This window comes from Hippopotamus amphibius, chromosome 6, assembly GCF_030028045.1.
Source record: "Hippopotamus amphibius kiboko isolate mHipAmp2 chromosome 6, mHipAmp2.hap2, whole genome shotgun sequence".
NCBI classification, from domain to species: Eukaryota; Metazoa; Chordata; class Mammalia; order Artiodactyla; family Hippopotamidae; genus Hippopotamus; species Hippopotamus amphibius.
Window position 1 is genome coordinate 11282879 of NC_080191.1, and position 27557 is coordinate 11310435.

Consider the following 27557-nt stretch of genomic DNA (forward strand, 5'->3'; position numbering starts at 1 on the left):
TCATATAATGTTTTGTTAAATAGCTAAGTCCACAAGTGTTCCCAAGATACATAACTCTCAAGAAAAAAAGACATGCTTTGCCAAGTAAAGAACTATGATTTATGGTAGTAACTGTTATACTCTGGATCTTTTTGGGGCTTTGTTTTGAAATATTATTACCCCAGTGGTTCTGTAGAACTTAGCAGTGCAACCAGCACCATTTGGCACGTTTATGACAATAGGGTTCTGGTTTTCTTAACTCCACAGTTAAATGTTGGCAGCATTTCAAACTCTTGGCACAGATGTTTAAGTGAATATAAAGAAGAAACATTAAAAAAAAAAACCAACCATCGGCCAGTTTTGAGTGTCTAAATGTAAGGAGCATCATTTTCTTAACGTGCAGTTAGCATGGGCATGGTACCATGAACTTGGTGATGGATGAAATGGCAACCATGAAAACCATTTACAAAAGGCTTTTAGATTTTTTTTCCATCGAGGGCACTAACACTTTTCTACAGGCACCTCTCTTATTCACATCTACCAAGTGAGACTCTAATTTCTGCTTTTTTGTTTGTGACTGGAGACAGATTAGTTTCTGGAGCATCAATGGATGAGCAAGCAGACCCATTCCCAACACTTGAACCTTGGGACCACATGGCCAGGCCACCATGTTCCCTGGGCTTCATACTGCCAATGCCCAGAGGCTGGTCAAACAGCTTTCTTGAAATTTGCTTTAAGCGCACAAGTGGCAAATCTACTTCCTGAGTTAAGATGTGAAGGAAAAAAAAATACCGTGGCATATTGGGCAGGAAGACTGTGCCGAAGCGCGAAAGCCCTGATTCCCCATGGGGTGCTCTGTGCCGGCTACTGAAGCAAAAATGATACCACCAATGGGCAAAGCACTCCTCAGGTTCCCAGGGCTCCCCCAAACCCCTCCCCCCGGAGCTGGCTGGGTCCACACACATACACGCGGGATCAAGGCTAGGACGGCATTTCTGGACTTGATCCAAGTCTTCCTCACCTCGTCACCACCTCAAGACCATCGACAAAGTAAAACAAACAAAAGTCCAACGAAAGCAAACAAATCTTCCCCTACTCACTGGCTAAGGCTTGAAATGCTTTCCTTAGAGGGCACTTTTATAGCTCATTATTAAAGAAAAAAATATCTTACACTGTTGAGTTATGAGAGAGGCAAGAGATCAACCCTGTGAGATCACTAACAAGTGATGTCGCTGAGGGAGGTGGGGAAATTAGGGACTCATCTCTGTGGGAGACGGAGAGTGGGGGTGGGGACGTGGGCAGGCTAGAGGCAAATTGTGTCACGTGCAGAGTTTGTCCTGGAACCACCCTTACAGGATGGTTAAGGTGTTGCTCACTCACCCTTCACTCAAGACACCAGACAAGCATTGGTAAAGCATGAACATTTATATTTAATTTACATTTTGACAATTTGCACATAAATAACAATGTAAACCAGTACGTAAACATAAGATAGTTTGTTGTTCTAGCAAAGTAAAAAGCCAATAACTTTGGTCGGTTTTAACTTTGAGTAGAAGAAAAAAAACAAAACCAAACCACTGTTGATTGTGGGCTCAACATTCACATGTAAGAGGCCTCAGAGGGAAAGTCAGATGGTAAAGAGAATCAAGAAGTCTCAAGCCACTTCAGTAAAAATTCCCACCAATGAGAAAGCACGAAGGGGAAAAAAAGAAACACATGAGTAACTGGGAATAGAAAGTATTTGGTGTCAATGTCAGAGTGTGATGCTTTGGTTTACCTACAATTAAGGACTCTGTGTGTCAAACACTGATAAAAAAATATCATAAAAAATTGTCAGTTTCGTTACTTAACGGAACCTATCAGTAAGGCTCTTAGGTTTCCCTGGATTATCCTAAATTTGTTCTTCTCTTCTGCAGGTTGACATGAGTTACCACGGACCAAAATACTGACTATGTAAACCAGATTGATTAGTGATACATCAGTTGTTTAGGAAGGAGGGAGAGGAAGAGAGAAAGGTTACAGTGGTCGATGGGATTTTTATTTCTGCGACTTGGGTGTGACCACATCATCAGAATGCAGCAAAACAAACCCAAAAAAGCCATCTTAGATTGTCCTTAACAGTAAAAAAAACAATATGTCTCTTTCTCCCTGGTTGTTATGCAGTCCCCACCTTTGCACCCAGGTTTTAGGGTCTCTTACAATAGCAAGGGGGTCCCCCCAAGCTCGCCAATGTGATTGTGAGGTCATTGAGTGCTAATTAAGAAAAGTCTCAGAAAGGGTTTGATTTTTTTTTTTTTTTTTGGCCATTAGGAAAAGAGGGTTCTTTTACATGGTTTGGCTCACAATTTAAGTGGTTATAAATATATTATATATACACATGGTATAGTGGTATAAATAGATTTATAAATATATATCATTTTCCGCTACACCTCGAATGCCGACGTGTCGCCTTTGGGCTGAGCAGAAGAGCAGACAGAATGGGACGCATTCCATCTTTCTGGCACACACTTGCTCTCTCCTCTCCAGTAGCAAATCCTTAGAGAAGCCATCACTTCCTGCACTTACTGGACACACTCAATGAGGTAATTGTTGTTGAACAATTTGCAATGCCCTTTCTTCTTCAATGAAATTAACCATAACATGTAAAAACACAAATACTGAGGAAAGTCTGAGTTGTACAGAAAAAGAATACAATTGATGTGTTGGAGATAGGAACGTTCATTACCCGCTTTGACCCTAAGCCAACGAGAATACCCGCTTTCCGGTTTTTGGTTTTTAAAGTGTGGCCTGAGCCTATCTAACTCAGATCCTTCCTGGTAGAGCACCATGTTTGTGCAATTTTGACATAACAACAAAAAAGACCAACAACAAAAACACCCGGACTCATGCCCCCAGACCTCACCCATACAAAACCACCTGTGCTTTGGGAATGTTTTGCAGTGGTTTTAAACATGGCATTTTGTCTTCTTCACATTTTCAGATAATACATTGGGATGCCGAAGTCTTGTGGCCACTCCGAATGGTCACATGACTTTGGGGGTGGGGCAACCCTGTTTTTTGGAGAGGGAGACAGACTGGCAAAGCCTTCTTGTGACTTTTCTGGTAAATCTGTGGTTGGAGGGGGGAAATGCTGAACTATCTACAGAAACATACAAGATTCTCTTTCGTATTTCTTCTACTGAAGTTATTACTGGGTAATTCTGCACACATACTCCCAAGTTATACAATGTTGTTCAAATAATCCAATCCTGCGAATGCAAACATCAGCTGCCTAATAACTGTGGAGACACCAAAACCTCATTTTCAAACCGTTATTAGAGAGGGAGGTTGACTAAAGTAATGTATTTGTTTACTAAATCTTAGGTACTTAAAACAGATGTGCAGAAATTATCTACAAAGAATGGCCACCAGACAAAAATATAACACTTAACTCAAATTACAAGGAATTCTTCCAGTCATTGTAAACTTGTTTTAATTATTGCTTCTTGAATGATAAATTGTATAATAAATTACGAAGGATTATCACTGAAAAAATAATTATGGCTAGGCAATCATCTTAGCAATGGGAAGGCTATGCAAACATATCCACACAAATATTCAAAATACACAGGTTCAAATATATAGATGGGGGTGTAAATAAGTATATATAATATGTATATATATATTGTCTTTGCCTCATTTATGCCCTGAGATTTCAGTAACTTTGGGGTTCCTTCTTGAATTCCAGAGAGGTGAGGGGAAACCATTGCCGTCAGGAGAGCTTTCAGAACTGGAATTATGTACAAGCATTGCTACCAGCACCCTGACCCGCCAAGTCATAAGTTAAGAAACAAGACAAAACACCTTTTGCTTTCTGAAAATCTTAAGGATCCATCGGTTCTACTGTTTCTTGTTTGACCTTTACAGGTCCTAGAGGTAGTGGGTTGCTGTGAGGCAACTTCAGGAGGGACGGGTCTGTTGACTCGTAGAGGCTACACCCTGAGAGCAGTCCATTCCCCATGTTTCTTTGCAAAGACACTTTCAGGCCAGTTTCTTCTTTCTCTTTTCTAACCACAGCCAGAATCTCCTTCTCCACCACAGAGGTCACGTCGACGTTGTCCTCCATGTCCTCCAACCGGTCGGCATTGTCGCTGATGTCAAACTTCTCAATCTCTTCGTTGATTCTGGTCAGGTCCTCCAGAGGCAGCCCGGTGGCCGGGGCCACAGGACAGTGCCCCTTCAGGTGGACCTTGAGGCTGCAGAGGTGGATGTAGCTCTTGTGGCAGTGGGCGCACTTGTGGGGCCGCTCCCGGGTGTGCAGGCGCTTGTGGAGTTTCAGGTGCACAAACTGGGTGAACTTGGCAGGACACACCTTGCACTGGTAAGGTTTCTCTCCCGAGTGGAGTCGCAGGTGGGTCTTGAGATTGCTGGTGCTGCTAAATCGCTTGTGGCAAACCTGCAGGGTGGGGAAGGGGGCAGAGCAGGGAGGCGGGAGAGCAGAAAGTTAAGAGCAGCCAAGGGGAGGGGGAGCTGCCCACCCACGCCCAGCAACCCGGGAGGCCAGAAAACTCCCCGTGGCTCCTCTGCACAGAGCATCAGGCAAACAGGGCGGTGTGCGCGCACGGCCCGTGGGGTGGTGTTTCCTTTCCCAACTACCGCCCACCCTCTGGAAGCTGATGTGTCATCATCTCAGCTCGTCAGCAGCCCAAGGAAGGCAGAATTCTTGTGCTGGTTGAAACTACGGTCTACGGGACAACAGGAGGGCGACTCCTGAGACACTGTCTGCAAAGCTCCAAAGTTCTACCCAGAAAACACTGCCCACCTGGCATTCGTGTGGCTTCTCTCCCGTGTGTACCAGGTAGTGTTTCTGCAGGTGGGCGAGCTGAGTGAAGCCCTTGTTGCAAGTCTGGCATTTGAAAGGCCGTTCTCCACTGTGCACTCTGAGGTGGACCTGGGAAGAAGCCACAGGCGTTAGCTCGGCTCTAAGAGCGAACATTCCTGCTCAAGGACTCGGGCATTTAGGATGCAGACCTCTTAAGAAAAGCATCAAGGTGAAGTCCTAGAACAAATCAAACCCCGATGTGATGTTCAGAACACTCTGTTGTGTCTGAGCTAAAGGAGCAAAAGTCACGGGCGAAGCAGGGACTGGAAACTGATCTGCTGGCGCAACCCCCACGCGCCTATTATTCAGAAGACACTCAGGGGCGGGGCAGCAACGTGTCCTGAGCCGCGCAGCCGGAGCGGCAGAAGCAAAGTCCACCCCGCATGAGCACGCCCAGCCGGATCTCACACTATGGCAATCGCCCTCGATGACCCCCGGGAGGCGAGCGCAACCCCCACGCGCCGCGGGCTGCCCGCCGGGCCTACCTTCAGATTGGAGAGCTGGCCGAAAGTCTTGGCGCAGACGTTGCACTCGTACTTGATCTTGCCGTTCTGCTTCTTCAGGGGGTAGGGGAGCGTCTTGTAGCCGGTCATGTTCCTTTTGTTCTTGATGAGATTCACGGCCTCGTCGCCGCCGGGGGCCGCGGCGGCCGCTGAGGTAGCTTTGGGCTGCACCACGTGCTCGGCCGTGGCCGCGGTGCCGGCCGTCGGGGACCCGCTGGTGGGGCTGCAGGCCTTGTCCTTCAGGCTGGCGGCCGCGCCGGGCAGGGAGAAGGCGCTGTGCGGCGCGGGCACCAGCACCTCCCGGGGGTGCTCGGGCTGCAGCAGGCGGCGCGCCCCCTCCGACGGCAGCGAGCTGGGGAGCGAGGCGGGCGTCAGCATCGGGGGAGGCAGGCCGCCGCCGGCGCCCAGGAGGCCGCCGTACAGCGGGTACAGCCTCGGGAAGAGGCCGAAGTTGTTGAGGCCGTTGAGGCTGCCCACGGCGCCCAGGCCGTTGCAGTTCATGCCGTAGGGGGGCAGCAGGAACTTGGGGTAGTGCGCGTTGTAGGAGGGGATGAAGGCGGGGGGCAGGTGCGGGGCGGGCGCGTAGCCCGGGTAGGAGCCCAGGCCCTCGGCGGCGGCGGCGTACGGAGCGTTCAGGTAGGCGTAGGCGTCGCGGTGCTCCGGGGGGCCGGGGGCCAGCGGCGACAGCGTGGCGCCGGGGCTGCCGTGCGGGCTGCAGCTCCGCAGGCTCCGGTCCGGGCTGCTGCGCGCCGAGGGGCTGGGCGTCGTGGAGGACGGGATGGGGGAGTGCGTGACGTAGGGCGGCCGCTCCATCCCGTAGGCCAGGGACGCTTTCAGAAAGTCTTCCGGGAGGGGGGCCCGGATGGGGTACACCACCCGCGGGTAGAAGGGCAGCTCGGGGCTCCCGTTTCTCCTGAAGTCGTCCGCGTCCTTTTCTGAAGTGAGGGGTGAAATGTTGGAGCAGTACAAGTCCCTCCCTTTGGAGGGGTGGGAGTCCAGTTTTAGGATTTCTTTCACGCTGTACTCTCTCTTCGGGACAGTCTTTGGGCAAAGTTCGTGTTTCTCAGTGCTCGGCTGCTTTGGATGGCTCTGGGTTTGCGCTGAAATAAGGAAAGGGTGATTACTCAGAGGGAGACAGAAAATTGAAGCGACGTTGCCCAAGTTGCTCTCTCCTTGAGCAAACCTGAACCCCAGCTGCCCCAAGAGGGACACCTGGCTTCTCAACGCCCACTCATTCTAGAAGGCTCTGCCACTCCCGTTCCTTCTCAGCAAAAACCAGGTCACTGGTGGCATCATCCATCAAACGAATAAACACCGTTTGGATTCTTTTGTTTCCATTGGTAAAAACCTCATGATAGAACAGGCCTCTTTGACCTAGAATAGGAGAGCCTCCATGAAAACGGCGGCACAGTACTGGGTGGGGGGTGTCACAGGTTCATAAAAGTCATTCTCATGTTCATGATTTACCTAAAGGAAATCAGCACACCCTTCGAACTAGATGTGAGAGATGAAGACTCGTTTCAAGTCATAAGCAGTCATCAGTTTTCACCTCCATTCTTGTTTAGTACGACTTTGATAAAACCCTGTTCAGACTGCCTCTCCCAAACAGACAGATGAGCAGCGAGATGCCACCCCTTCCCCTCGATGTGCTGACAACACTGGAATTTCACGGAGGCTCTGGTCTAACCAGGCTCCCAGTAACGCTGTCCCCTGGAATCACAAGGCGTGACATAGTCATCTCTGCCAAACCACAACTGGCACTTCCCGAGCCAGTTCAATTACTTACAGCACCAAAGAAAACAGGCAGCAAAGATGAAAGCACGTATTCCAAAAGACGGCATATTATTACTCGGTAAATAGACTGTTTAGGAACAGCAGCAATGAGAGGACAGACTCTCCAGGCCATCGCCAGCACAGGCCCTCCAAACACACAGAACAAACGATGCCTTCGGGAAGACACCCGCCAGAGCGGGGAAAACCAAACACTCCCTGCTCGGCCTTCCCTGGAAACCAAAAGTAAAACACATGCTGCTTAGTTGGAGCTCTGGTTGTTGGAGGGCAATCACTCCAGCCTGCATACCGGCCCTAGCTGCAGGTGTAGGTTGAAGGCATCAGCAGTTGGTGTGTGTAGATGCCACGCGAGGCAGGAGAGCTCTTGGCTTTAGCCTTAGAAGAGGACAGGCTCAGGGACCGTGCTCAAGCCTCTGTAAGAGTATCGTTCGTTGTCTTAAAAAAAAGTCCCCGTTTGATTTAACAGAGAAAGAACTCCAGGCTTGATACCTGATAGGTCTAGAAATGAACTCTGTGGAACTCCAGAGTCTGAACTCTTCAAATCCATTCTCTAGGCTGACAAGCTTGAGGGATTCGATTCCAGTTTGAGAGCCCCTCAGAGAATGTTATCTCTGCTGGCTGTTATCAGTTCCTCCCGGGTGAGCCAGCAGCCCCAGAATAAACACAGCCCAGACACTATCAGGGAAGATGCTGATGGGGGCAGTGATGGAAAGCTTGTTGAGGGAGAGGGATTTCTGAAGCCGCTAAACCAAAATAAATATCCCCTTATCAGGCCAATATCAGTCTTTCAGTGAGGCTCAGCAGGCAGGAAGTTCAAATTGTCACTTTTGTTTTTTAAAGCTGAAATGGCAAAGGAAGAGAGACAACTAAGTTGAAAAGCTGATAGGCAAAGCATCTCCCAGCCACAGGAGGGAATTCTGAGTGAAAAAGAATGATTTGGAGGCATCCCCACTGGCCCACGTTAAAAAAGAACACGTGACCCTACAAAAATGAAAATACAAACTTCACCATCATAACTTTCTGCCATTTTTATGTGGCAAATTACATCTAAGTCTCCTAGTTTTTTTCAATGGTTTCAATGCTTTCTTGGTTCTAAAATTCAATAAATTAAAGCCACAAGCAAAAAGTTTAAATCCACCCGTAGCACTGTCCCTCCTATTTACCGAGCAGCCTCCAGAATCCAGTTATTGAACTGCCACAAAACTAACGACGGGGGCAACGAACCAGAAAGCTGGATGCAAAATACTGAGCACAGTGTGCCTAGCATAGAGTAAATCCACCATAAATGCTCGATACCTCTTGTGCCTTCATAAAAATACATTTATTTCTTATTACAAAACAATATCCGGAGGGCAACGTCAGCCCCCCTCAGGTGTCCTAAGGTGGAGATCATGGAGTCTATAGGAAGGTACATTAAAAAAAACCACCTTCAGCAGCTGAGTAATCAGTGGAGCTGGTGTCATTTCTGACTCTCCCACTCAGCAGCAGCTTGAGTTAACATGAAAAAGAAAATCAAGATCTGTTTTTGTTCTTAAATCTTAAATGGCTGTAGGCGGATGGAGTCATTTCAAGAGTGAACTGCTTCTGAAGGCTCTGAATGGCTTAATTATGCCGACTCACATTTTCGATCTATAATAAGAACCCCCAAGACTACAAGAAAGAACCTAGAAGTTCTGCAGTAGGCAAAACAAAGTCTGTTTTCAACTGAAACTGAGAAAGCAGATTAACATTTAGAAGTCTATAATTTGGTCAACTGTTTTCTAGATGGGTTAGTTAGATAGATTGAAAAAAAAATACCAAAAAACCTTGGGAGGGGTAGGAGTTAAACCTGAGAGTTCCTACTCCTTTTCTTTGGTTTTTAAAAAAATGCCTATTTGTCATTTCTGGCTATTTTTCTTTACCTCAGTTTTCTTCGAATCTCTTCTCCTCAAAACTCTACCAACTGACCCATCCCTGCCGCTTTAAAGCCCTCACCGAGATTCTCACATAGGCCTCTATTGTGCTTCAAGCATGGAACCCAACACAACTCATCTGAAGACACAATCTACCTATTAGACCTGATGAAACAGTGGAAATTTTCCTGATCAGCGGCTCAATCATCAGTTACCACACCCGAGACAACTGGTTTCACAGTCGGCAGCAGGAGCCTTGGCTTATTGTGACTGGTTATCGTTAACTCTCATTCTTTACTATGAATACTGGACAATGAATGGGCACCTGAAAATGTTAAACCACCGTTTAGAAAAAAATTCTGCATAAACAAAAAGGGATATTTGAGGGAACAGCGGTGTCACTTCATAGTATACATGACTGTTGCTTCTGAACACACAGAGAAAGCATTTGAACTTTAAAATACTGTGTTGGGCCTTTCTTTGGGGAATAAAAATGCAAGACCTTTAAGATGTTTCTTTGACTGGCAGGAGGTGATGGATGTATGTGAAAAAACTTCTTTGTGGTTGGGGGGCAAAGTCACCAGGGTGGGTCGTCTCAAATGGAGTTATTTACTGTTCAAAAAAAAAAAAAAAATCTTAGTCTTTTCTGAAGCCATGAATGGTGACGCTCCAGGAATGTGAGGAGACCCACAAGAGGAAGTGACTGGCTATGGTGAGAAAGTCAGGAGGAAGCAGCGCATCTTCTTCCTGGGAGATGTCCTGCTGGAATATAAGTGGCCTTTTCCCACTGGGCCTGGCATCTACAGATAGTGAAACAGCTGAAGGGCTCCTGGGATGCTTGGCACTAGTGATGTGATGGAGACTCTTGGGAGCGCTAAAGAGAGATGAGGGAAAAGAACCGCCACCATTGGCCAGGACCTGATTATACCCACATGCTCAAGCTGAAAGCCAATTTGTTTCCAAACATTCTAAGACGTCTTCCCGAAGCTCAAGGGTGCACTATATGTGTGTATGTGAGGACCACAAAGACAAGTCTAAAGATGATGTCCTTAAGCGTTTATAGCCCCAGCTTTTCAGAAGACTACAAATAGAGTTGTGGGATCACAGGGAGAGCAAAGTAAACTAGACAGTGTGGGGTGAGCACCACATAGCTACAGAACTGGATTATACCCGACTAGGAGAAAGAATTCTTTTGTTAACTGGTCCTGAAGTTTAAGTCAAATTCTAATTTATGTTAATATTAACATTGATCCCAAAGGTCTCAAAGGCCAAAATGTGAAATAAAACAATTCAGCCTCCAGATAAAGCAAACTGGACAGCATAAGGACAATTGATGAATCTGGGTGAAGGGTCTCTGGGAATTCCTTGTACTGTTTTTGCAACTTCTCCTTATGTTGGAAAGGAGATCAGAACAAAAGGTTACAAAATTTCAGCCTTTAAGATGCCAAAACTTTTAAACCAAAAGGCGCCGATTTAAAAAACTGCTTTAAAACTTAGCAGCCTGAGAATATACAACCATAGTTACAACAGTGTGGAATTTTATGGTAAATCTTAAATCATTCATAGACATCACTAGGGAATGACTAAAATGAAGTAGCCTTTGCAGAGAGGTCATGACAGCAACTTTAACCAAATCAAAGCTTATAAACCTAAGGAACTGAGCATTTGTTAAGATAAAGTGATAGGTGATTACTGTAATACTGATCAGGAGATCAGATAATTAGGTTTTTATCATAAGGAAGGAAGCTAATATATAAAATCTTTAGGGTTATCCATTTCGAATAAGATTTGAAAAATTATAGCTCCGAGTTTTTCTAGAAACAACCTTTTATATTTCACATCAGACCATAACTGGATAACTAAATGTGCATCTCTACAAAATTTCAATGTGCATTTTAAGCATTGACAAATTACCACAAACAAGGAACTATACCTTGCATCCTTGGCATGTCAGAACCAATATTATAATACAATCCTACCTGTCCCCTTTTGGATAGATAAGCATGGGACACATATTTCTTCCTGTAACTTTCTGAACATTCAAAGTAGCTCTTGGTGTTTTTTTAAATGATCAAGTTTCATTATAGGGAATAGAGACTAAAAAAAGCTGTCTTCCTGTTCCCAGGCCCTAGTTTAAGCCACCTACTTGGCCCATCAGATGAAGCCATGTAATTAAACAACATGTTATTAGTGCAAAGGGGCAGAACTGACATTACGGGCATTTTTCATTTTTTTGTCCTGTAATCCACTTACTGAGATTCATCATCGTCAGCTCTCCAGGATAAGGGTAGTGAAGCCTCTCCGCAAAGTCCCGGCAATACCACACAAGAAGCTCCTGGTTGGCGGGGACGGGCTTAATGGTATAGAAGTAGATGCTCATGCCGTTCTGACAGGCGGCCAGGTTCTGCTCCCGGGCAGAGTGTGCTGGGTTCACGTAGCGCAGCCAGTTGCTCTTCTCCTCGTTAAAGCCGTCGATGAAGTGGTGAAGCTCCCCTCTGGAATAGATCTGCCCAAAAGAGAAGACAGACTTGGAAAAGAAAGCCCCAAAGCAATAGGAAGCTCCCCCAGCACCTCTGAGAATAAACACGGCAAATACCGGGGTTGATTTCTGGTCCCTTCCTCGTTAGAAAAGGAAATCAGTTTAGCTGGAGTTGTCTTGAATCAGCAGAAATAAGGGCGGAAACAGGGAAGGCACACTTTATCGGTTACCTTTTGCATTTCAGTTTTAGTGTCTTTTCATGTTTGGGGAAAGGAACAGAAGGAGGAAACACAAAATTTCATTTAAGGAGCTGTCTCAGAAGGATTAAACCACCACCGAGTACTGTGCCTGCTACCACAGTAAAGGACACACAGGCGATGCTAACTTGAGTTCTGATCATGCTGACTTTTAATGCTTTGAGTCACTGGGTATTAGACCAGCCCGACTGAGGACGTCAAGTTGAGTCTCTCAGCTTCTTCTATGGCCTCTGTACTTGCCGTTTCCTACACCCCCGCCCAAGGCTTCAACTATGCAAACATCCTCCACCCCCAAGCCTCCAAGTCCAGCAGTAACACTCGTTCATGTGAATACTTGGAACCTTGCCTTTTTGTGGAAACGCTGGGTGGGGCCAAGGTGAACGTCACCTGCCATAACAAAGTGAACCCTGGGACAGAAGCCAGAATCCGACAGTCCACTGAGAAGTCACTTTTCCTCTTAATAAACACGTCTGGCCTTGCGCTTTTCTCTCAAGGCAGAGGAGGGGAGAGGGAACCCTCTTATCTGTGAGGAGGCTGGCTAAAATACCCCTCCCAGAGCCATGGGCTTGTGTTTTTGGGAAAAGAAGAGAAAGAAACCATGTTCTTTAAAGGCAATGCAAAATGAAGAATTCAAAGTCAGCCCTAGAGTAATACTACTTTTGGTTAACAGATACCCTCAGGCTCCTGGGTAAAAAGGTAGAGGCAAGAATAAGCAAAGTTAAAATATACGTTCTTACTGAAACTCTATAAACAACTCCTTACCCTTCTACAGAAAGTTTCTCTTTCCCTCTTTTTAAGACGTACCCACCTCATCTGCAGACTTAAGAGATCCTTACACACGTACAAGCAACACCTGGTTATCTGCAACTTGGAGGCTCCAAGTCGTAGGGCCTGGTTCATAGCAGAAGTTTTGCTCTAAGCGGACAGCAGGTTATTGCTTTGTTCTTAGTCACATACTGCGTGTTTCTGTATTGCACTCACACGTTATCAGAGACAAAAAGGAACTCTGTCCCTTTAACACGGGCAGTAAACACCAGAATCACTTTCTTTTAAGAGTAACTTCCTGTAAATTGTGAAGGGGGAAATACATGTGGCTTCATCAAAGCAGCTTGTGAGAGCTTTTGCGGTGTGTTTTGTTAAGAGAAAATGGAACAAGGCTGGGTGAATTCTGCTATCAAGAGGGGTTTTCAAGTTTGTTTACGCTGATGTGCAAACTTCCAGGAACACGGGGTTCCATCGCTCTTGCACTCTTCGCTGGGCGGAAACTGCTTTCTAAAGCTACGGGTATGTTGATTCCAGTCAGCCTTCCACGGACTACAATTTACTGTATCCTCATTTAAAAACAGCAATGTCGATGCCATGAAGTCACACACACACACACACCCCCACGAGAAAATAAAATAATGAGACATCAGATGAGCACTGCTATCACCCTCACTACATTTCCATATATTATCAAGAAGATTAAAAACGTGCTGACTCATAGCACAGTTACAAGAAATGTCACTGGTTTCTCAACTTGAACATCCCTTCTCTTCTTTGACTGTGTAATTTGCATGAAACTTTTTCTTTCCTCACAACAGATGTTCATATTCCTGCCAGCAAAATCAGGATGCTTTTAACAACATGTGGGAAGTTATCTCCTACAATATCCTTTGCATGTGAAGGACCAATTTCAATAAATCCTCCCAAGGAAAGCATTTCGGCTACTTAGAGTGAATCTTCAACGAACCAGGGAACTGGGACAGAGATAGAAGGCTCTTAAATATTTCTCGTCACTTTCTCAAAAGGATCACGCGTTAATGAGACTTATGTTGGATGGTCTTAATTCAGACCTTCGACTCCAAGAATTACACACGTCTGAGGCTCACTTCTGAGAAGACCTTATTGGCAATAAAGGCAAAAATGCACTCACATTTTGCCCATTATTAGTCAGGTATTAAATATATTTTATGCATGAGTAATTATTAAATAAAAATTATGAGCACACAATTCATAGTGAAAAATTCTCAGTGATCTCTTTTGTTTGGAAGATAGTAAAATGCATTTCTTAAAGCACAAAACATCCTGGATTAAAAAAGAACCTTGTTTCTTAGGAACACCTTCTGGGTGATCCCCAAATAGAAGTCTTTTATAAAGATATTTGTCCAAAAGATATAAGCATTCTAGGTACATCTGGCCAGCTTAAGTATAATACAATTTTTGTTGCTACCATGCAGCTGTTCCTTAAAAGACTTTCAGTAGTGGTTTCCCAATAATCATGTACATTTTATGCAAGTATGTATATAAAAAATTGCTTTTAAATTTTGTAAATGTAGCTTTATTTTCTAATTGAGGAAACCAAGTATTCCAGAGAGATCTATGGGAGAATAGAAAATGGTCTGATTTTTTCTCTGTTCATCCTAATCCAGGGTCTTTTACTCAAAGATTCCATCTAATTAGTTCACCTGTGAGGTCCTTTCTAACTGATATTCCAAAGGAAATTGGATTGGCCAGACTCTTTGTATGTTAAAGGCAAGTTTATCATCTTGAATGATTGTAAGCATTTCCCTTACGCTATGGGAGTAATGTATATATTTGTCAAACCTAATAGTTTCATGGTACAGATGCATTTAAACAGGACAAGTCTTGTGGTCCATCTCCATTCCCCTAGTCCCATCTTCTACCCATCCTTCCTTAATGGCATTTATTTTCAAGGTAATTCATATATGATTACTCGTCCATTCAATTAAAGTTAAGTCAGCAAGAAATCAAGAAGGGGTGAAATCTAAGGCTTGGTGACTCATTACTACTTCCTTGCACAGAAATGCAAATGAACTTACCCTTGAAGCAAGCTGCACACTGTTTCCTTTCATCACAAGCTCTAATGAATTGCAAAAATTAAGACTCACATATAGCCCATCTCTCCATCCCTAACCACCTACAGGCTGTGTTTCCCAGGCCAAATCTTTAACCAGTTTCAGCACGATTGCTTAGAATTCTGTGTCTATGGGGAGTCTGAATACTTGTGGGGAGCCCTGAGACAGGCTGAAGAAGGAAGTGACCCAGCAATTTTAGTTTCATTTTTTCCCCTAATATTTAATGAGTCTGGAAAAATTTCCCTACTTACCCGCCAAAAATATTTCCTGTTGGCGTTCTTGGGAACTGTATCATTGGTGTAGATTTCACCTATTAGAGGTCCAAAACGTGTGCCCTTTGGTATGTATTCTTTACTCACCACTCCAATAACCTAAAAGGGGGTATAAAACATATGAAACAATGAGTTCAACTGTAAAATACTGATCGATCTTTTCATTTCAGTTAATTGAATTGTCAGATGGTAATACAACCAACAATGACTAAATTGTACCCTGGAGAGCAGATATTAAGGGTGCCTACATAATTAACAACAAGCTTGACTTGCGGGGAAGACCATCTTTTAAAATCGCAATCATAAGCAAATACTCAAACAAGTATAAAATAGTCTAATTCTCTGGTGCCTGAGGGTGCTCTGTTTTTTATTAATACTTTTTGAGCTAGAAAAACGAAGAGGCTAACTGTTTCATTTTAGAATGAGTTTCAGATACTGCAGAATTAGACAGTCAAGGTTAGACCACTTCAGCCCACTCCTAGTTTCCTATTTCTTCTTCTCCCTCAAACCATAAACACAGTGTGCTTAAGAGGAATAAAATAGTTTTAACCTCAGAAACCAAAATAATGTTCTTTGGTTGTTCCACAAAGGCCTAAGGAACCAGAAACAAAACATATTATTTTTTTTTCATTCCAGATGAGGTTTTTTCTTTTTCCTTTATAACTTGTAAGTTGTCTTTAATAAAAGGAAATTCTTTCAAGTAACCTTGTTCTTCTCTAGCATCTTCTGCTCAACAGTGGTCAAAAGTCTTCCTCTGAAATGGGATTTACACCAAGGAGAGCTGTGGGTTCTAAGATCTGAGGAAATGACCTTCTCAGACTGGATGTATCACACATTTTGACATTGTAGGGCCTTGCTAAAGAAACATGTTAACTATACCAGTTCCTCCTTGATCGTAAATTTCTTTGGTTGGTGGGGGGGGGGGGGGAGGATGAAAAAAAAAAATCACCAACCACGAATCAGGAAGCAATTCATCACTATTCAAAAGAACTCCTCTGTAATAGTCCCTTACGACATTTTGCAGTACATTTTGTTTTGGTTTTTATTCACTCACTTTCCCATTTTTATTTTCTTTTACCCCAAACAGCCTACAGATCACTTACTGAATACCTTACTGATATGGACCAAGAAGGGAGGTAAAACATATTTATTTCCAGTTTTTATTATCCCTGGTGGCTCCTTTATAATTGTGTACCTGAAATGGTAAACCCAAATATAGGAAGCAATAAATGTTTGCAGTGGAATCTGAGGTTTGGTTATAATATACACTGACACCTCATTAAATCTCATCAATAATTTAAATCTCTGTTTAAATGGATATAAGCACAGCTACATGCTTGTGACAGACGTACATGACTTAACATTAATTTAAAAAAATTTAGTATTCAATATACAAGCCAACGGAGCATACCCAGACTGGAAAGACAGAAAAAAAGAAAATTTCCTATACCTAACACAAGTTGAAACAAGGTTGGTGAGCTAGAGTGTTATTTTTGGTCCGTTATGAATTTCTGGCAAGAGCTGAAAAAAGCAGATGTTCATTTCATCCTCCTCTGCCTCATTTACATCCATCTGCCCTTTCAATAACAGTTCATCGTTATTGGTATATGTTGGCAGTATAGCTCTGGGGGGACAGGAGTACTTCAGCAGTCTTGAGATAAAAATACATCCTAAAGCTTAAATAGACTTACTTATTCAGAGGCGCATTGTTTATGGTATATTATTCAAACTAATTAATTTGAAATATTCACGGAATTGGCTTCTATGATACAAATCATTTGGCGTTCGTATCCGAGTTGTTATTGCATAATGTTAAAATGACAGTCAGGAAAAACAAATAATGCCATTTGTTGGTGACCCAATAATTAGCTGTTGATATTTTCAACATATTCACTTTAAAGCAATAATTTTAAAATAGGTACTCAACTGGTTCATCAACTTTGTTTTAAATTATAGACTCTTGCAGACAGTGTCTTGGGAGTCAGAGCACGACACTGAGGTCAGGGTTTTCCTTCTGAATTGCCATTCTTTTAACCAGTGGGCCTCGTGGTATTCAGCTATCAATCTTACACTAAGAAAACATACAACGTTTTCTTATGGCCCAAAAGAAGTCTATTAGCATCTTGTTCCTACAGAGGAATTTACTGAAGATCTAAGCCACCCAACACCCTGAGCACAGAAGGCAGCACTGGAAGTAGCTCTTGCCATCAATAACCTTACAAATGCAACTCAGCGGGCAAGACGGGAGACCAGTTTGTTAGGAAAGGGAGGTCTATAGAAATGCTCAAGTGCCAAACAGATAAAAAGAGCCTCGACACTAGATTATCTTTACAAGTGAGACAGAACCCCAATTTTTAAGTTCTGTGATGCACAGAGCTTTGGGTACATATAAACTCACACATATGAATAAATAGAGACACAATATCATAGAATTTTGAGGTCGGAAGGAACCACATAGCTTATATACCATTTCTACCCATTCCCAGTCCAGCGCCCTATCTCACAATCAGCACCTTCATCTCAAATCCATGTCCGAGACATGGTTCAAAGAGGACATGAGAGCTGCACCTCTAAGATTCCAATGCTCAGCCAGGTAACTGGAGCGGGGATTGGAACCAGGGAAATTTTTCATGGAAAGTGGGAGACCAAGTCATACTTCTCCCTCTGGCCCTAGAAAGATCCGGATGTGAATCTCAGGCAACAGCGTTCTATCCTTGGAGCCAGCACATGATACAGGGGAACCTGGCATGTGCCTTGAACTTCCCAGAGCTAAAAAGACCAAGAATGTGTTCACCTAGTTCAGGAAGGAAACTTCACTGGAACTGACCAGGGTCCTAAAGCATCACTGCTGGGGACAGACTGCTGTGTGCCTCCCCTAAACCTACCAGCGAAAGGACACTGGCCTCAACACTTCCCCGCCTGCCCACTTTTCCCTGCTGTGTGTTACGTGTGGGGCAGACGCCTTCAGATCTGTCAGTGGCCTCAGTTTCAGAACACACTCCGAAGTCCAAGGCTTGCAGACAAAAAACAGGGCTTGTTATCCATTTTATAAGATGGAGATGTCAAACTTAGTATGGGTGGACTGGGAGTGCTGAATAAAAGTCTGATAGTAAGAAGAATAAATTTTTTTTTAAAGCAAATTCCCTCTTTAGGAATATAGGAATCCACATGCATTGCAGTGAGTTTCAAGCAGAAACATAGTTCAGGTCTAAATGTGGTATAAGCACCCTCACCCCAAATTATATTTAAATCATTTTTAATTACTAGCTACCTCTTCCCCTCCCCCTCCATCAAAATGACTCATTCGATTAAAATTCTATTTTGAATACAAGGATATTTGCATTGAGATGACTAGAGCTCTGTAGTGGACCAAGACTTCAGCCTGTACTTCACCCCAGTTTTTAAAAAAGAGGGTGGAGTGGATAGAGATGTTTTCGGAAAGTTTCCTTCTCAATTATCTTTATATTAAAGGAAACATGGCAATGCCTGGGTATGTAGTTTCCCCAGTAAAAGGCAGTATGAGGAGGGAGTTGCACTTAACGGCGAGATACTTTTTACAGGTGGCTTGAGTTAGTAATGGACTTCAATCAAAATGGACACTGAGTCCCCATCTTCGGCCTGATGTTTCCTTGCCACACGACTCTGGAGGTCAGGCTCAGAGTCACAGAGCCTGTTTCCTTGCCACACGACTCTGGAGGTCAGGCTTAGAGTCACAGAGCCTGTTTCCTTGCCACACGACTCTGGAGGTCAGGCTCAGAGTCACAGAGCCTCTGAATTCAAGGCAAGCAACCTCAGCCCAGACTACTGCTTCTAGAACAGAATCATTTAAATCGATCTTTCTGTAGTCACGTATTCACAGATTATTTCAGGAGGTCAAGGGGAAAATCCCCCTAAAAGAATAACCCAGCAGTTTAAAAAGTTTTAAAAGTTTTTTGAATAGCATGTCTATATTTGGTTTGAGTTCTGGAAATAGGAAGTAAGAAACAGCCTCATTAAAGGTGCAGAATGATTCTAAACCAAATCTAAAAATGAGGGTCAGGATCAGAAATATGGTTTGTATGTTTTGTTTTTAAACCAAAAAAAAAAAAAAAAAAGGTGCTGACACATAGCACAAATTCATAATGAAAAATGGTCTTGTTAAAAAAAAGTCCCCAGGATGTCAGCACATCAGGACATAATGTAACATCTTCTGCTACTTAAATGAAAACATTTAAAGAAGGGCAAGATAAATCAGTCAGAAAAAAACTACTTGTACAAAGGCTTTTTTCCTCTTTCCACGGCCGGTGGAACTGAAAGAACTAACTGAATAATGATAATGTAAACATTTCATCCATCCTGAAGATTTCTGTTCTAGAACTGGTTAGCATCTATCCTACTCTCAATGGCTCAATTCCACGGTTCTCTTTCACCACCTTGAGGGAGCTGTCCTTTCCCAAAGTGCAAAAAAGAAGGAGGGAGAAACAGAATAACAGGTACACATTCCAGAGAAAGCCTAAGGCAGTATTACATTTAAGTTGGTTTCCTGGTTGCTTTTATGATGAGGGACTACAGATATACTGCTCTCTTCAAGCATTTCAGTTAAATCAAACGGGAAAATAGAATAAGAGAACCCTGATCTCTTATTAGGTTCATTTTGAAGGACCCTCCTTAGGAATAGAGGCACTGTATGCTTTTTGGGTGTTGAACATACGAGATAGGGAGTTACACATTCAGAGAAGAAAAAAAAAACCACCAAACAAGCTTAATAAATGATCATTCTGAAGTATGTTAAGATGATAAATAAAACCACAGTGACACCAAGAGGGGCCAGCGTAGCACAATCAAGTAGCATTGGTTAGGGGAAGTCTGAAGAACTTTGCTCCAAGTCCTGGCTCTGGCTCTAAGTATACACCTTAAGTAAGTGACTATCTTTCTGAACCTTGGACTAATGATCTAAGGGCGTTATTCTATTTAGCTATGATTTTACATAGAATGATGAAAACTGAAAAAATTTAAGCTAAGAGCTGAACGAGGATAAGAACACTACAGAACTAAAAGGCAAGGGTGACCTATGGAACAGAGGTCTTGATTTCAATCCCAAGGGGCCGGAGGGGGCAACACAGCACAACTGAAACCTGGGAGCAGGCCGGCATTTAGTCAAATTTGATACGGGAAAAAATACTACCCCTTTTAAAGCCACAGCCAAAACGTAAATACCCAAACAAATCCTACATTGATTCCATGGGCCACATATTAAAGAGACTTTCTACAGAGAAGGGTGTTACTTTTAGAAAGAGATGTAATTAAGGCCGATCTCTGGGGTGAAATTTTTGGTAACGTTCACATACAAATACAATTTAAATTTTGCTTTTTTATGAAATCAGCCTCCTCTCTCCCAGCAGGAAAAAAAAAAAAGCAAAAAAAAAAGCTGAGCTTTAATGAAACCCAAAGCAGCGTTGCTCTATTTAATTTTAGGCAGCTGTGGCACCCCCTCACCAAAAACACTGAACTAAGACACACAAACAGGAAAGAGACAAAAGGATTTCCCAAACCGGCTCTCGACTGCTTCAGATGCTCTTCCTTAGGGAAGGAGGGAAGGGATCTGACATGGTTGTAATGAACAGTCCCAGTATGGAATTCTGGACTCCTACAGCAAATGACCCCCTTTTCATGACTTTCTGAAGGCAGTGACAGGATTGACAGTGACCTATGGGAGTGGTGGTGGTGGTAAGTCTGTGGAGGGGTCGATTCCTCCAACTCAGCCCAGCAGTAGACCAATGAAAGCAACTGCAGTAGCTGAATTCTCAAAACAAGAGGTGGTTTTGCCAGTTATTTCACAGCTAAACATCACGCCTAGCTATAATCATTATATAAAAGGGTACACACAACTCCTTTGCTCATTCCAAGTTTGGGTTTTCAGCCCCTTTGAAACAACAAAGAGTGTACCCACTTCAGAGGCCAAGAAGGAATCGGCCTGCCAGCCCAGTCAGAGCAAAGGAGCTGCCGTGGATAAACAATGGTTAGCTCTGAAGTCATCCGGACAGAGGACAATTTTACATGCACCTCTTCTCCATTTATACCATCACTTCAGTTCATAAACATGTCAGGGGTTTGAGAATAATTTTAGAAACCCAGCTAATAAAGCTGGCTCGTTAAAAAAAAAATAATGAAGCCATCTCATGACCAAAAGGAGACAAAAGAAACATGTAAAACATTTTTTCTAAGAAAAAGTCTTCTCTCTCAAAAGCTGTTATACTGGGAGATGAGGGTCAGTGAGTCCAGAGTAGCTAAAAATCTTTCTCGAAGCTGCTGACAATTTCACCCACCCCACGCTGCAATTTGGCTTTTCCAAGACACGTCAACTTGCCAAAAGATTTAACTGTTTACTAATTAGTATGGAACAGTCGAGAGCTGGGGGAAGTGAGAAGGGATGGACTTAGGGCAAGAGAAAGAAATGAAAGAAGTGAATTAAGTGATCAATTATTTACTGATACTTACAGATTCTCACAGATATACGAGGCCTCAAGGGCAAGGAGGGAGATTTGGCGTCAGGGGCCAATCTTCTTCAGCAAGAAACCAGAGGCTTACCTCTTTGCTGTTTGCGGCATATTTGAAAAGCAGATTCCTCGGTAAGGATGCCTCTGCCTGAACCGAAGTGCCTCCTTCGGTGCCAGAGTCCCAGGGGTGGTCGTTCACAATGTAGGTACACTTCTCCTCAAACTCAGCCTCTGTCCACAGAGTCATATCCGCGTCCTCCATGTCCATTTTCATGGTCCCCTCGGTCCCCTGTGCCAACCCTGGAACCTTCACAGCACTGGAGCTACACTTGGGGGCAGCCTGGAAGAGAAAGGAAAGGCATTTAATCCCCATTGTCCTGTGGCTCCTCCGAGAGGCTATGACTAATACAGTCGTCTGAAGACTTTAAAAGCAGATGCAGGGTGCTTGGTACAGCGGAGTAAGAGCCAAAAAGCCATATAAAGATTGCCTTGGAGAAGCAAGGTTTTAAAATGTTATCCTTAGTTTAAAAAATAAATAAGTAAATAAAAGAGTGTGGCAACCCCACTGGGGGAAAAGTTAAAAAAAAAAAAAAAAGAAAAAGAAAAAGAAAAAGAAAAAGGAAAAGAACCACCTCCAAACAATCCCTGGCTTTACCTCTCAAGGCAGAAAAATGTTGTGGGTGCCCAGTCCTCTGTCCCAGGACGCCTAGGGTCATGGCCGCCAGACCCTCAGCACTGTGGAAAAGCTGCCTCAGAAAAGTGTCACAAACAAGGAGAGGAAGAGGAAGGAGCTCTGTCTGCCTCTGAATGAAGCTAAAAATGGAAAGCGCGTGTGGTGCAGGAGCGGAACCCAGCCTGCCTTTTCCAAATGGGGAAGACTGAACTTTCCCACCAGCTCCCAACTCAAAACAACTTTCAAAACAACTCGCTCCCCCCCCCCCCCCCCCCCCCCCGCCCTGCAGCACGATCTCTTTCATCCTCTCACATGGAAGGCTGAAAAGGGCTGCATCCTGCCAGCATCACTGAGCTGCAGCTTTTCAGAAATCGTTTGGACCATTGGGAAAGAGGAGGAAAGATTGGGGGGGGGGGGGGGGAGACAACTTCCCGCAGCTTCTTTTTTACTGTGGGCATCTCACGGCAAATTGAAAAAGCAAAAACAAAACATAAAACTGTTCAATAGAATTCCCTGGAGAGAATTCCTTTAGGAGCCCTCAGCTACAAATAGCACTTTCCATTTAAATCTGAAAGTGTACGAATTCCCAGAAGTCACTGATGGCTACAGTTTACTGTAACTAAAGTTATAACAAATATAGAAGACTCAGAAGACAAGCTCTGCTTCCACTTGTAAACTGATAAGGGTATTCCCGCAAATCCCCCCTCACACGCAGGAAAAGTGCTTTCCAAAGAGAGAGAGAGAAAAAAAAGGTAAACAACGTCTGCAGTGTTTTCCCATACAGACGTGTTGGGGGAAAAGTAGGAACGCGGGTATCATTTCCATGTAAGAACGTGTCCTCGTTACAATGTAAACATAACACTGTCCGAGTCTTTCAGGGTGGCTTTTCCATTCTCCTATTTCTTCCCTAAATATGATGCTCTTTAAAAAAAAAAGAAAAAAAGTCGGACGCGAAGTTGTCTTTCCCTCGGTCACGATTTAAACAAACGTGCCTATTTCTACGTCGTTGCAACATGTACAGTCACGATGTCAAGTAAGTGTTAAAATAAAACCAAAATTTAAACTTAAGCCAACGCGGAGTAGTTACTTTGTTGGACGGGGGTGGGCGGGAGCCACTACCGAAATTTCAATGAACTGACAATTATGTCTAGAACTGAAAGGGTTAATGATTCATAAGGAAAAAGTCTTATAAATGTTTGACAGCACTAGGTGCTCTAAAGCAGAAGCCCTTCTGGTTTCTACTGCGACTACGTTCGCCAAGGGGGGAAAAAAAGTTTTCAGATCCATTTCAGAACGAGAAACAAGATCAAGTTCCTTACCAAGGTCGTACCCACACGTTTTTCCAAGCAAATATCCAACATCGGAGACCAGCGTCGCTCATGCCGACACAGTCCGCATGTGCTCCGGGTCCCCTCCCGGCCGAGGGCTGGCGCGCACCGCCGCGGCGCCCCTCTGCTCCGGCCGCCCGCGCCCGCGTCCCGGCTCCCGGCGCGGACAGGTGCCGCGCTGCTCTGCCTCTCCCCAGCGCTGGAGGGCCGAGTGTCGCGGAAGCGCTCTCGGTCTGGGTTAACCCGGCCGGCAGCTCGGCCCTTTCCCCCTCCCTGCTGCAGATTTCCCATTCGTGATTCACTCCTACCAGTCGCCTGAAGTGGGGGCGTGGCCGCACCTGGCCAAGCCTCGCCGAGCTCAGCCCAGGGCTTTCCCCCCAGCCCGCGAGCGGCCGGAGCTTCCTCCCTCCGCATCTGAATTTCAGCCTTTACTTGGAATCTTCTGACTTCCCTTTGAAGGCACTTAACCTCAGCATTTACTCGGGCCGTATTGTATTCTAAAGACTCCAGACCGCCCTCCTTCCTGCTGCGGCTTTATAAGGGGGCGCACATTCCTTAAATTCAGGGTAACCTAAAAACGACCCCAAATCGTTGGGAGTTCCTCGTCCTCACATCCAGTTACAGAACATACCAAACTTAGTTGAAAAGAGCACGTGAAGAGAGCATTTATTTTTTGCATGTAATGGAATAAGATGTAGCTGTAGCCCCCAAGCTATTGCCTGCGAAATACACGTTTTCTGCCCCCAAACTTGAAAGCCTCCATTTCTCCTGCTAACTAAAGTGCGCTCACATTTAGCAGAACTGACTTCCCTCTTTCAATTATTTAGTAAATAGGGAAAGAGGAAAAAGGTATCATCCTACAGATTAACTTCTTTGCCTTTTCTCTCCTCCCCCAGACCCACAGACAGACGTGCCAGGAGGAATGTGTTTGCAAAGTGTAGAGCCTTCATCGTTTCCTAGTTAAAGGGAATGTGGAACTGCTCACTGCAAGTGGAAGGCACGCGGAGGCAGTAATTAGTGGGGCTCTTGGTCGGGAGCCCTGTCCGGCTTTTCCTCCAGCCCCAGCCAGTCCTCTGCTGAAGGAAGGACATCCTGTGATGATGGCATACAATGTCCTGTTTGTTTATTATGAAGAGCGTGGACCTTGCATTCCTGCTTCTCATTACAAAACAAACCAGATGCTTTACTTCCTTCCATGGTCTTGTGCCTTCAGCAAGGAATCCTCTAATTCAGAGAAACAATGATGCAAAGGGTGCCTTTAGAGCAGACACCCCATTACAAGGGCTGTTTAGATGGCTGTAACACAAGTCTCCCACTATTCCTGCTTCCCTTCTGTGTGTGGCGGTTTTTAAAATCATCTCTCCTTCAACCTCATGCCTCAGTGTCTTTTCTAACATCTTAAATACATGTGTGCCTACACACCCACGTCCTGGCGGACATGCACACCCCCACGTACACACTCCTAGTCCCAACCTAATGATATCGACTTAGTCATACAATGAAGTGGACACGTGAGTATTTGTTTACAGGAAGAAACAAAACAAAGCAAAACCAAAGCCCAACTCAATCATAAAAATATGTCTGTGTATCTTTAAAATTTCTTTTCTCTCTTTTAGGAAACTTTTCTAGAATTTGGGGGGGTGTAGGGGGGAGTTAAAAGATTATTTGCCAGGAAATAGTATTTGTGTCTAAAATCCTTCCTCAATCTCTGTACTACAGAACAATTAAATTCCCACTAGGGGACATAAGTACCACACTCCCTGCTCACTGCCTGGTGACCTGTGATTACATGCTATGCCAGAGGGGACGCTAGCACCCAGAGGAAACAGGACTTTGAGTCGGCAGATGTGCTAGGGGTATAAAACTGAATGAACAATTCCTTAAAGAGTTCTCAGAAAGCTCCAAGATGATAATTAAACAAGAGAAATCCAGCCTTCTCGAGAGGGTTTATTAACTGATGCTGAGTCAGCGCCACCATGGACAAAAAAACAATGTAGTCATACTGAAGGCCGGCCTGCTGTTCAAACAGTCTCGCCTGCAGATGTTAGAGAGGATTTCACTTCCCTTTTAGAATCAAACTCTGTTCTTGGGCCACATACACCCGGCAAGTGCTGGTGAGTCAACCATGGTGGAGTCAGGGAAGGGGCAAAAAGCTGGATACTTGAGGTGGGAAGAGGCTATTTTAAACCAAGTATTTACTTTAATGATTGGAAGATGCCAGTGAATCAACTCACTGTTAATTAATATCAGCCTGCACTCACCTTCAGAGGTGGTGAAATGGGCTTGAGTCTAGGGAGGATGCAAACTTCAAATACCAGTGTGGGGCTTAGCCAGGCAACCCTGAAATTAGTTCCAGGTGCTCCAGCTGAGCTGGAGAAGGCCACGAGTGGAGCTTTAAGGAAAAAAGACACACAGAGGGTTGGACTAGAAAATCCTTCCAATAATACCAAAAGCACCAAACCCAACCATTTTTATTGTAATCTTAGCAGTCAAGGGTAGGCCATAATATACTTTAAAATGAAAGCTGCAAAAAAGGAAGAAGGAATAAAGCAAGGAAGCAGTCCCCCTCATAAGAAAAATTATGTTCATACAGCCGTATCTAGGTCTGTCCAGCACAGAAATGTGAAGGGAGAAGAAGAGGGGCTTGCCTCTCGAACTTCACACCCTTCCCCCCTTATAAAAGGCCTGAGTTTGGCATTTAGAACGCTGACAAGTGGGCAGATGTCAGCACTGTTACAGCTGTGCAGAGAGAGCTATCTGAGGCTGCTACTGTCTGGAATCTTGTCTCAAAATATTTGTTTCTAAGTATTACCTCGGTGTGTTTTTAGTCACTATATTATTTCCCTCCCTGTTAGAACACACACACACACATACACATACACACACAAGCCAACCTCAGTTACCTTTATTAATCAGCATTTCTCAGGCAAAGTTCTCTCCTTAAGTGTTCACAATGGCAGCAAATCACGAATGATCCAAACGGCTCAGTTCTCAGAAACCCCCATCAATTCCCTTTGATGGTGCCATCACAACGGCTCTCGACCAGCCTGTGACACTCAGTCTCAGCTACCGGCCCGTCCCAGTCCTCGGTGGCCTGGGAGATGCCATGCAGGCGGCCAGCTGAGTATGGGCAAAGACCCTGTAGACTGAAGGGAAACTGAGTACCAAATCTGCAGACCTGACTCCACTTGGGGGAACAAGAAAAAAAATTTTTTTTCCTAAAGAAAGTAAAAAATGGGATGAAATGTGCCTAAGATGAAACATGTTTTCATTTTCTAATTCAACTCCTGCTCTACCCAAACAAGGTCAATGACAGACTAACCACATCAAGAGAACACCCCCCCACCCTCCTCTCCCCACTCCCTACCCACCCACCCACCCTCACCCCCCACACCCACTTCCCACTTCCTGTAAGTCAGGCATCTTCAGGCTGGTAAACATTTGGGGACCAACTGCAAGGCTGAGCTCTAAAAGAGGGGCACTGCGGCTTTGAAGCCCTCCCACATGTCTCAAAACCAAGCTGAGCGCTAGAGGGGCACTTGGTTTTTACACTTTAACAGCCTTTTCAACTCAAATCACTGGGCTCGGCATGCTGGCTGCCTTCCTTTTTTAAAGCAGGACAAGAAAGGCAGGGATGTGTGTGAGTGAGAGAGAATGTGTGTATGACACATGCTATGTTACAAGGCAGCGTGTGTGTCATTGGTATGACATGCCTATGATATGTTTCAACGATGGTTGCATCGGTCTAAAAATAGCACACGGCTTCCTTCCCGTGACACAGCTTATCACTCCAACACTTTGGATAAACATACTTAGGGCCTAAACCTTGGGACAGGGATCCTAGGGGGCTGTGGGTGTTTTGAAATGAAGTCAGTGTTTTGATTTCCTAAATAAGAGAAACAAAAATTAAGTACATTGAAGAACCAAAGCCGATCTCCCTCCCCTTCCTAGGAGTAAAGAACTGGTAAGTGCCAGCCAGAGGACTTTACAAAACGCACACAATGTCTGAGGTCTCGGTATGCACAGAACCACCTGTGTCTCATCATACCTACGTGTCTTTTCAGCCTTCCCTTCAGATAGACAGTTGTGTTCTTATCGAATCATTTACATATTTTTAAATCATTCCTTGAGTTTGACATCCACCCACTTAATAACAACAGCAGTTACAGTCATTTCTATGTGATCTGT

General features: G+C 44.3%; 1 protein-coding gene across 2 annotated transcripts; it reads right to left on the bottom strand.

Moving 5' to 3' along the window:
- Positions 1–1392: 1392 nt before the first annotated feature.
- Positions 1393–23636, bottom strand: PRDM1 (PR/SET domain 1). Of its 2 annotated transcripts, XM_057739415.1 has the most exons (7): positions 23361–23636; positions 21460–21708; positions 14872–14991; positions 11280–11532; positions 5326–6443; positions 4781–4909; positions 1393–4414 (listed from the first exon to the last, which is right to left on the bottom strand). In XM_057739415.1, the coding sequence occupies exons 1-7, from the start codon at positions 23400–23402 to the stop codon at positions 3842–3844; spliced, it is 2484 nt and encodes an 827-aa protein (XP_057595398.1). In that variant the 5' UTR covers positions 23403–23636; the 3' UTR covers positions 1393–3841. The 2 variants fall into 2 exon arrangements, with proteins under 2 accessions (XP_057595398.1, XP_057595399.1); XM_057739416.1 differs by lacking the exon at positions 4781–4909.
- Between the last annotated feature and the right edge of the window lie 3921 nt (positions 23637–27557).